This window comes from Polypterus senegalus, chromosome 2 (genome assembly GCF_016835505.1).
Source record: "Polypterus senegalus isolate Bchr_013 chromosome 2, ASM1683550v1, whole genome shotgun sequence".
Taxonomy (NCBI): domain Eukaryota; kingdom Metazoa; phylum Chordata; class Cladistia; order Polypteriformes; family Polypteridae; genus Polypterus; species Polypterus senegalus.
This window is the reverse complement of record NC_053155.1, coordinates 300633980-300645524: the sequence shown is the minus strand read 5'-3', so window position 1 is coordinate 300645524 and position 11545 is coordinate 300633980. Positions and strand designations below refer to the sequence as shown.

The 11545-nt window shown below is 38.5% G+C and overlaps 1 protein-coding gene across 1 annotated transcript in view; it reads right to left on the bottom strand.

Annotated features, from left to right (window-relative positions):
• Nucleotides 1-288: 288 nt before the first annotated feature.
• fgl1b (fibrinogen like 1B) overlaps nucleotides 289-11545 on the bottom strand; it is a 37816-nt gene continuing 26559 nt past the window's right edge. The window contains exons 6-8 of the mRNA XM_039745844.1: nucleotides 11195-11283; nucleotides 3313-3503; nucleotides 289-796 (exon numbers count right to left, since the gene is read on the bottom strand). Of these exons, the coding sequence (XP_039601778.1) occupies nucleotides 613-796; nucleotides 3313-3503; nucleotides 11195-11283 (464 nt within the window). The 3' untranslated portion in view covers nucleotides 289-612. The remainder of the gene's footprint in view (nucleotides 797-3312; nucleotides 3504-11194; nucleotides 11284-11545) is intronic.

Here is an 11545-nt window from a genome sequence, read left to right as displayed (position 1 = left end):
TTAAGACAAAATTAAGCAATAAGGGCTCAAAATCACTAAAGTGAAGCAGAAGTGTTTTTATTAAGCAACTGGGTTGGAGCAAAAACCTGCAGCCACTGTGGCTCTCCAGGACCGTGATTGAGGACCCCTGGGCTAGCGTGTAGCACCAGCCTGGGGGCAAGCAGGGGGCAAAGCCTCCTAGTATATATATATATATATAGGTATATATAGATATAGATATATATATTTAAATGTATATATACAGTACACACACACAAAGTATATACTATATATAAATACTGTACGTATTACTATATTATTAATGTTAATACATTCTTGTTTATCATGGAGACTGGTTGAACATGTATGTAAGAATAAAAATATTTACTATTTCTTGCCATATGTGTGCTCTGTACATATGACGATATGATGGCTACTGCTACTACTACTACTACTACTAAATTTATGGCGCACACTATTTGATTATATTGCCTTGGCTTTGTTACTTTTTCTGGTTTATAAACAGTAAAGCTGTTGACCGTGCCATTTTAGCTACTCTGCATCCCAAAAAGACAGCACTCTCTGAACTTCTCACAGCTTCTTTCTATTTACCAGAATCTCAGCAAATGTTATTTACAACAGCCTCCCATTACCACTTCCAAGATCATCCAAAAATGCCTGTTGTCGGACTTTGATGCTCGAGGATTTAAGGGAATACCACCAGCCATGCCACGTGAACCAGATAAGGCCATTATCATTCTTTCCTGTGTACGATCCTCTCCTGTAGTATTTCCCATTGAGATTTGCTGCATGGCACCTACAGAAAAATGGAAAATAAAAATATGTGATGAACTGTATACCAGCTATTAGTGTCATAAACAAGGGCTTTACGTGACACTGCACCAGTCTTCCAACTTGTGGCTCTACGGTTGAAGCAATGAACTCTCACAGCCCTGCTTGCTCACTATATTAGTCATTTTCCTTCTCTGTGTTTGTTTGTTTATCAGAATCATGGATTATAAAACATCTGAGCAAAAAATGGCAATCATATTACCAAAGGTGCCATCATAATAAAGTTCAAAGTTAAGAAACAGCTGTGCTTGTTGCCTTCTGAATAAAACTCAGGAAAAAATGCAGACATTTAGCTATTTGTCCAAAAAAAGGAGACGTTCTGTTATGTAGGTTATCTTATATTATAAATTAAATTATAGATTTAGGTGTGCTCAATCTATTTCTGATATGAGAATTTCTCTCCCACAAACCATTTTCGTGAGATATCATATTGGGTGAAAAAATGTCATTTTGGAAAAAAATCTGATATGATTTCACGCTCATAATATTATTTAAACTGTATTTTAAGGGGAAGAATGGCAGTCTTCATCATTCTTAATGTCAGTTGAGGTGGAAACAACCAAAAATCAAGTATTTGATACTCATATTTGTGCTCTTAATTGGTACTTTTTCCTCTCTTTTCATTCCTTTTGTTCAGAAATTTCTATTTAGTAGGTTAGAGAGACGTCTTTTTATTGTCCAGAAGAGAGAACATTTTTGTTTAAATGGTTTTTACAGGAATATGCAAGGTCAAGTTGATCCATCCATTATCTTAACCAGATAACTTAGCAAACTAAACCCTGCCTTTCACTCCCGCGGTTCACTAGCACCTCAGCTGTCTGACAGTGATGGCTGGTTTATTTTTAAAGTCGTGCTTTTGTGTCAGTGAAATACGTTACCTGCTTTCACAAACAACCCCAACAATTTTTCTTACATTTGTGGGGAATTCACCACTGTAACAGAGCAAAAGTTAGTTACACCCTTTGGGTTGCAGAGTTTGTAAAGTTTGGGCTCCTATATTTTAAAAATGTTTTTTTAATTTTTTTTATAAACCTTCATCTTTCAAGAACTGGACATGATAAAGCAATTTTTACAGGGAGTGAATATATATATATATATATATATATATATATATATATATCTTCATATCTTATATACTACGCATGGAAGTGTGTGTGTCTGTCTGTCCGGCCTGGAAGTGCGAGACTACAGCATGAAGCTCAAAGAAAGCGACTCTGTTTCAAAGTGAAACTCGCTTAGCCACTGATACACAAGTGAGGCGAGCACATTGGTAAAACGAAACCTCCGAGGAGAGAGAAAGTCGCTTAGCCACTGATAGACAACAAAGGCGAGCGTGTCGGCAAAATGAAACCACTGAGGAAAGAGAACCTCGCTTAGCCACTAATGTACAACTGATATGATTGATTGACTGAAGTGCCAGAATCCACAATTATATATACGGTATATGCTGAAAAAAAATTAAAGGAACACTTTGAAAACACATCAGATCTCAAAGGGAAAAACAATTCTTGCTGGATATCTCTACTGAAATGGACTGGTATGGTAATGTGTTAGGAACGAAAGGATGCCACATCATTTTATAGAAATGAAAACAATCAACCTACAGAGGGCTGAATTCAAAGACACCCTGAAAATCAAAGTGAAAACATGATGTGGCAGGCGAGTCCATTTTGTTGAAATCTCATTGCATCAACTCCAAATTGTACTCAGTAGTTTGTATGGCCTCCACAAGCTTGTGTGCATGACTGACAACATGTGTGTGGGATGGAGCATGTTCCTAATGAGATGACGGATGGTGTCCTGGGGGATCTCCTCCCAGATCTGGACCAGGGCATCACTGAGCTCCTGGACAGTCTGAAGTCTAAGCTGGCTGCGTCAGATAGATTGTCACATAATCATATAATGTCACACCCAGAGGCATTTTATTGGATTGAGGTCAGGTAAGCCTGGGGGCCAGTCAATGGTATAATGTTTTCATCCTGTAGGAACTGCCGGCATACTCTCGCCACATGAGGCTGGGCATTGTCGTGCACCAGGAGGAACCCAGGACCCACTGCACCAGCATTGGGTCTGACAATGGGTCCAAGGATTTCATCCTGATACCTAATGGCAGTCAAGGTGCCGTTGTCTTGCCTGCAGAGTTCTGTGGGTCCCTCCATGGATATGCCTCTCCTGACCATCGCTGACCCATCAACAAAATGGTCATGCTGAACAATGTTACCGGCAGCATAACGTTATCCACGGCTTCTCTAGACCCTTTCACGTCTGCCACATGTGCTCAAGGTGGACCTGCTCTCACCTGTGAGACGCACAGGGTGCCAGTGGTAGACCTGCCAATTCTGGTATTCTGTGGCAAATGCCAATCGAACTGCACGGTGCTGGGCAGTGAGCACAGGGCCCACTAGATAAAGATAAAGGGTCCAGGCCTGTGGAGGTAAACTCAGAAAAATAACAGTATATATATTCACACAAACAAAATACCTGTTAAACCACCATCCGCCTTTGTTTTCCTTGGCGCAGTTGCCATGTAGATATCGATCATGATCTTGATCTGCTGTGCTAAACTGCATGCCATTGTGGGAAACTGACCACTGCTCTTCAACATTGCCACCACCTGAAAGGGCATCACCCGCGGTTCCACTGTAGATTCCAAACTGCAGTCTATAGTTATCCTGTAATAAACATATAGATAAAAGACATAACTCTTTGGGGACATCAGAATAATAACAAGTTAGACAATGTGTGCACTGATTTGAAAGCATCTCACATTTTTTTATTTAGTTCATTCAAGAGCCAGTTAACACAGTTTTGTTTATTTCATATTTTTGTAGGCGCCCTGCCCGGGGTTTGTTCCTGCCTTGCACCCTATGTTGGCTGGACCCTGTAGTTAGGATATAGCGGGTTGGATAATGGATGGATGGATATTAAAAACTAATAGCGATAATAGAATGCAATTACACATGTTAGTAAACAACATTAAATATGTGCGTTTTACAGCAATTTACAATGACATTAAAAACATGAGCACAAAGAGGTCTGCAGTGGCTCAATGGCTTTCATGCAAAGATGTGAAAATACAATCGACTGATGAGTGTTAGTGGTGGAGGGTCTATGACTAACTCTTATTCAATTTTCTTAAACAAGACGTTTTTGAAAGGATACCCAGTAGAGTAGTATTCAGTAATTAGTAATGAAAAATATCAATTAATGCAATGAATCATGAATACTAGCCTAAAATCAGTATCATGGCTCAGTATCAGGAGAAAAGCAACTGAATTTAAGAGTCAGTTTTCCATCTGGCTATTAATGCTAATTAAAACACAGTAATTTGTTTAAATTATATTAATAAGTAAAAGGTGGGAAAGAAATTGATTTATTATATAACATGAATACAAAAGATTATGATTATCTTAAAGGTTTTTATTCTGGTCTAAAGATACAAGGAAGCAAAATGATCTCTTCCAGTGCGTTAGTCTGTTTTACATTATACCGCTAAAGTGTAATCCTGCCCTGCTATTAGAGGCCGGTGTGGTCTTTGTTGCATGCCCAGTGGATCCCATTTACCCACACATAAACTGCATTTCCATTTCTAAACCTCTCCTATGTTTATATCGTTTATGCCAGCTGTGTTTTCATATGTAATCAATTAGTTCAAACATCATTTAGCTGCAGGTTGATAATGCCAGTTCTTTTCAGTAATAATCCAGATATAACATTAGTTCAATCAATTCAGTCACATATGTGCTTACATATTTGATTTCCCCTTCCATTATTTTATAAAGAAGTGATGTCTACTGGGAAACACTTTTTAACAAAGGTGCTGTGTGTTGGAACAACTCGCCAACAAGATGATGAAACTCTAAAATGGTGGAGTAATGCTCTTAAAATTAAACAACAAAAAATGAATATCTTTCTCAAAGCAAAGAATTAATCAAAGCACACATTAGAACTTTAGGACAATTTTGATGAGAACAGGCCATTCAACTCAACAAACCTTACCAGTCCTATCCACTTAATTCTTCTAAATGAACATAAATTTTAGTTTTGAAAGACCCTAAAGTCTTACTGTCTAACACACTATTTGGTCACTTATTCCATGTGTTTGTGGTTCTCTGTGTAAAGAAAAACTTCCTAATGTTTGCGTGAAATTTCCCCTTAACAGGTTTCCAACTGTGTCCCCGTGTTCTTGATGAACTCATTTTAAAATAACAGTCTCGATCCACTGGACTAATTCCCTTCATAATGTTGAACACTTCAATCATGTCTCCTCCTCTTGTTTAACCTGAACAGGCTTAACTCTTTCAGTCTGTTCTCATAATTCATCCCCTGTAGCCCCTGAATCAGCCCAGCTGCTCTTCCCAGGACCTACTCTTATGCTGCTATGTTCTTTTTGTAGCCTGGAGACCACAACTGCACCCAGTACCCCAGATGAGGTCTCACCAGTGTGTTATAAAACTTCAGCAGTACCTCCTATGACTTGTACTCCACACATCAAGGCGCTATATAACCTGACATTGTGTTTGCCTTCTTAATGGTTTCTGAACACTGACTGGCAGTTGATAGCGTGGAGTCCACTGTGACTCCTAAATCCTTCTTATACTGTAAAGTGTAGTTTCAGTATTCAGACCTCCCATTGTGTATTCATACCTAACATTTTTACTTCCTACGTGTAATACTTTTCATTTACTTACATTAAATTTCACATTAGGGAAAGTTACTTGAAAAGAAAAAGCTTTAAGAACATTCAAGACAAGCAAACAGAAACAACAGGTCTAAGAAAAAAAGCTCAGCTTTGTGAGTGAGATGTCTGAGGTTTACTGTGGCTTATATAAAGTCATACTAATCACATCATGACTTCCAGGAAACCAAGAGTAGCGTCCTGACATTGGACAGAAAACAGAGGCATCCTGAAAAATCCAAGAAGGCATCTTCGGAAAAGCAAAATATGATGATAAAAAAAGTAATAATAAACCTTACAACAAATTTGTGTAGGCCCATTAGCTACAAAGACTTTCTTAGCTTCTCAATGGAAATCTGATGCTTCTGACTTCTTTGTATCTTGGCAAGCCTCATTTTTTAATCTTACTTTCCTAGAACTGGTGGTGATCAATGGGTCATCCGCTTCATAGGCTGCAAAATGGTGTGATCTTGGGGAAATTCTGCAGAGAGTGCATGTCAACATCCATTAAAAATTGGTTCCGACGTGTACTTGTTTAATTTCTGTATGAATAAAAAAAATCTGTGCGAATATCTATATTTCTGGAGTGAAGGATGCTGGCCAAATGAGAGTCTATGTAAGTTCTTGATCATTTGGCAAACAGGTGACCTAAGGGGGCCATTTAATTGGTTGCTTTCAGATTTTTCCAGGGATGCAGCTCTGTGTGCCATGGACATTTCCACATTTATTGGCATTTAATGGATGAAACGATACAAACTGCAACAAATTTCTGTCACTTTTTAACTCAGGTCGATTAATCACTAGTTTTAATGAATCAACATGCAACTTAAGTGTTATCTTTGTCACTAGAATGCCATTTAAAATGCACATTACAAAACTATGCAACCATGTTTTTTAAAAGAGTTGATGAATTAAAGTATTTCCTAAATATGAAGAGTACTGAAAACTTCATTCAAGCATTTGTTTCTAGTTGAACTGACTACTGAAATGTGTTCTTCACAGGTTCATCAAATTATACTTAATGCAGTTTTCAGTACATTCAAAATTCTGTGGCAAGAACCATTACAAGAACTAGAAAGTACAACCACATAACCTCTGTTCTGAAGTGTAGTTTAGATACTGCAAAAATGCATCTATCACTCTTTTACTCTTATGTAGCAAGACCTTCAGTACAGGAAAGGTGCTATGTAAATAAATGCATTATTATTATTATTACTATTACTTTAACACAGACTTGTTTGGGTCGTCATAACACTTACAGAGCATCAGTAAAGTGTTTATTCATCTCTGCAATGTGACCAACTAACAAAACCACATTGGAGTGGTCTGAGGTGGCTTAGCTGAGGCATTTCTCTTGATATTACATATTTAGTATAAGAACTGTGAATCCTTCTTATTAACAAGTATTTTATCATCACGTCAATATGCCATGCTGTACAGACGTGAATAAATGATCTACTGTCGTTTTACAACTGATATAAAGACAAAAAGTAGTTCTATTACATAACAGTAAATGAGTAATGCATGCATTTTTGTAGTACCTAAACCAAAATGTTACCCAAGTCTTTACAATGGCTCCAGTTAAGCTTAGGGCTGATGTCAAAATTCTCCTTTTAACTTATAAAGCCTTAAAATGGCCACGTCCCTCCTAATTTTCTGAACTTATTATTACTTAACAAACCAGAGTGCACATTAAGATCTTAAGATGCTGGCCTACTAAAGATTCCAAGCGTTAATAAAACAGAATTTTGAGGTCAAGTTTTTCGGAATCTGAATCAGGATCAGAATCACTTTTATTCAGTACTTAATGTACAGGAATTTGACTTAGCAGATTTGGAGCTGCCTATAACAGAACACAACATCACATACAAATAGCATAAATAGCATACGTTAAAAAGAAAAACTTTACACAAGTTTGCAGAATAGTACAATTATAAAGGAGATGGGGTGGCACGGTGGTACAGTGAGTAACGCTGCTGCCTCGCAGTTAGGAGACCTGGGTTTGCTGCCCGGGTCCTCCCTTTTGGGAGTTTGCATGTTCTCCCCATGTCTGCGTGTGTTTCCTCCGGGTGCTCCAGTTTCCTCCCACAGTCCAAAGATATGCATTGGCGATCCTAAATTGTCCCTAGTGTTTGCTTGGTGTGTGGGTGTGTGTGTGTGTCCTGTGGTGGGCTGGTGCCCTGCCCAGGGTTTGTTTCCTCCTCCTGTGTTGGCTGGGATTGGCTCCAGCAGACCCTTGTGACCCTGTAGCTAATATATAGCGGGTTGGATAATGGATGGATGTTTGGATAAAGGAGATGTGCCAATGAATGTGTGAGTGTTTAGTATGAATACACACACACACACATACATGTACACATTCTGAACACACACACACGTTTATGAATATACAAAGATGTCAGGCTAGGTTACTAGTTTGATAGGGCTATGGCTCTGGGAAATAAACTATTGAGGTGTCTGTTAGTTTTAGTTTTATTTGATGTGAAGCGTTTACCAGAAGGTAAGAGTTTACGGAATAAGTGATGAGCAGGGTGAGATGAGTCAGTGGTGATCCGTGATTGTATACAGGTCTGCAACAGATGGAAGGGTACGGCCAATTATTTTCTCAGCAGACCTCACAACACACTGTAATTTATTTTTGGAGTGTGTTGTTGCTGAAGCAAACCAGACAACAATGGAGAATGTGATTACACTTTCAATTGTGGCTTTGTAAAATTGAACTAGGATTGGCTGGGAAATATTTCATTTCTTCAGTTGGCATAAGAAGTCCAATCGCTACTGTGCCTTTTTAGTGATGTAGGTAGTGTTAAGGTCCCAGCTGAGAGTGTTTGAGATAGTTGTCCCCAAAAAAATTTGAAGGATTCCACCCATAAATTGTGAAACGATCTGCTGTCAAAAATGTTTTGAGTATCGGTTTTGTTGTTTCTGAGGCCAATTAATCTAGAGGTTTTATTTTCTTTATTGGGTGTGACTGCTTTACTGCCAAACAGTTCTCCTGCCCAAGTAAAAGACACCTGAGATACTGAAAGCCTTGAAAACAACGGATATAAAGTCATCACATGAGTCAGCACAGACACTAGTGTGAATAGATAGATAGATAGATAGATAGATAGATAGATAGAGGGTGGTCCAGATCTAATTATGTAATTTCCATTAAGTTATAACTTATTAAGTTTATTACTCCGAGCCTATATCCAACTGAATGGAGGACAATTGGGACATTACATAGAAAATCAGTGAATTAATTCAATGTAAGTCCATTTTCGTTTATTACAAGATATTTCGAACAATTCTTTTGTCTTGTATTGTTTTCCTGCATTGCATTAAAAGTTGCATAGATCTGGACAACCCTATAGATGGATGCTTTTTACAGAAGCACTTTAAATAAACAGATAAATATATGCTGTATATACACACACTATAGTTTGAGCACACAAGAGAATAACTAATAAGGAAGAATATTCAAAAGAAAAGAAAAATGTCTGCCTTGGCAGTCCCAGATCCAGTAAAGTTTTAAGCAGGCATACTGTGTTGCTGTTGGGATAAAGGACCCCCTGTTGTGTTTCTTGACGCACTTCTGCTGACGGATTCATTATCTGAAGGTCCTCAGTGTTGTTGTGTAAAAAGCATCCATCTATCTATCTATCTATCTATCTATCTATCTATCTATCTATCTATCTATCTATCTATCTATCTATCTATCTATCTATCTATCTATCTATCAGTGATGTCACACCAATTTGTTTTTTGAGATGGGTGCTGCCATTTTAGGACCCCCATTACCTGGATGTGGCTCCTGGTTGCTAAGGTGCGTGGGTGTCACAACACACAACATTTTCAATACCGTCACATTAATTCCCTTTCCATTTGTGATTGTATATAACCTAAAACTTTTAGTGTCTGCGACTATAGTGAATTCTGACTTTATAAACCTTAGTAATTCTTTTTTGAGTTTGATTTTGGTTATAGTCAGGCTTTGATAAAAGTTGAATTGACTTTCCAGTTTTGGTTTGCCAGTTATGTTTATTTTTATGACCCTTTTGGACAAATTTTTCACAATTTTGTTTTCTTAAAAATTATTTTTACTGCTTGATAATGCAAATCAGTTGTTAATTTTTTTATGTTTTCCTTTTGCAGCTCTGCCTGTGTCAGACTATCAGATGTCATCTTATTTAAGAATGAGGGGATACAGAAATCCTCCATTTGTCCATCCATCCATCCATTTTCTAACCCGCTGAATCTGAATACAGGGTCACGGGGGTCTGCTGGAGCCAATCCCAGCCAACACAGGACACAAGGCAGGAATCAATCCTGGGCAGGGTGCCAACCCACCGCAGGACACACACAAACACACCCACACACCAAGCACACACTAGGGCCAATTTAGAATCGCCAATGCACCTAACCTGCATGTCTTTGGATTGTGGGAGGAAACCCACGCAGACACGGGCAGGACATGCAAACTCCACGCAGGTCCTCCATTTGTACTTTATATAAAAATAAAGCAAATACTCTCTCCATCTAAGAGTTAGAAGTTATTTTGTTTAGCACCTCTGTTATTAATTCATTATTTCCTTGACATCAATTTCTAGTTATGCTCACTATAATAGAGTTTGTCTGATTTGATCTGCACTTCCCTATCTTATGATTATATTTTCATTGTTTGGACTTTTATCTCTGTCCTTTGTAAAATAAAAATATAAATTAAAACAATGTCAGCAGTTATCTCATTCTTGTTCAACACAGTGAATGAGTGTGCCCAGTAATGGACTGATGCCTTCTCCCGGGCTTGACGCCTGATGCTGGCATATGGAGTGTTCCTTGTGACCCTGAGCTGTATAAGAGAGCTATGAAATGGGCAGTTAATTGATCATGTGATCCAAATTCAAGCTTTCGGTAGGAAAAAATTCACATTGATTAAAGTGCAAACAATAAATTTAATGTCAACATATCATATGATGGGGCAGCACTGCTGCCTTGTAGTAAGGAGACCAGGGTTAACGTCCAGGGTCCTTCCTGTGTGCAGTTTGCATGCTCTCCCCGTGTCTGAATGGGTTTTCTCCGGGTGCTCCGGTTTCCTCCCACCATCCAAGGACATGCACCCTGGATGAATTGGCAACATTATATTGACCCTGCTGTGCGTTTGGCATATGTTCGCCCTGTCATGGACTGGCACCCTGTCCAGTGTTTGTCTGCCTTGTATCCTATGCTAGATTAGATGGGAGAAGCTCCAAGGGGTCAGGATTATGTGGGTTAGAAAATGACATGACACATATCAAGTGATTCCAAATGGTGGTTGGATTTTCTTCTGTTCTCTACCATTGCAACATTTTACAATGACTGTCTCATAAAAAACACCCATAGTTCATGGATAAGAGCAGTTTTAATGGCGTTCTATACTTAACAACAGTCTCAGTTGAAGTTTTATTTGACTGCTACTGCAAAAACTCGCACACAAAATGACTCAGCAGTTTTCCCACATACAATTGTGTGTGAGTAGGCCAAAAAAGCCTAACTGTCAAACAGCAACCAAAAACAAAAACTAAATCATTGTTCATTTCCCTTCTGAAAATGGCCTAAACATTAGGGGCTTGGGCTGCTTTGAAATGACTGCACCTTATTCTGATTTCAACACTACTGTGATCTAAGGAGAGTCAGTCGGCTCAGAGGTAAACACACACTTACCTTTTCATCTGCCACTTTCACATTTTCATAGATGGCATAAGCAGTTTTCTCTTTCCAGTCTGTAAGGTCTATCTGCATCAGGTTGCCATCTAAAATAAAAGAGAAGATACATTCAGTATACTGTACTGTTCGGTGAAAACGATGCCCTCTTCAAGTTTGAGCAGACGTGCCTAGGGTTAAATAAGTAGTCCTCTTGAGTATGGCCTGCAAATACCGTCAACACTAAAGGCAGAAACCATAAACATATATCAGCCAAGATCATTCACAAAATAACAACAGCAACCTGATATGCAGATGTTTTGGAAAGAGTCCTGCTTTGTGTAATCTACTGAGCTTAAATGTTAAAAACAT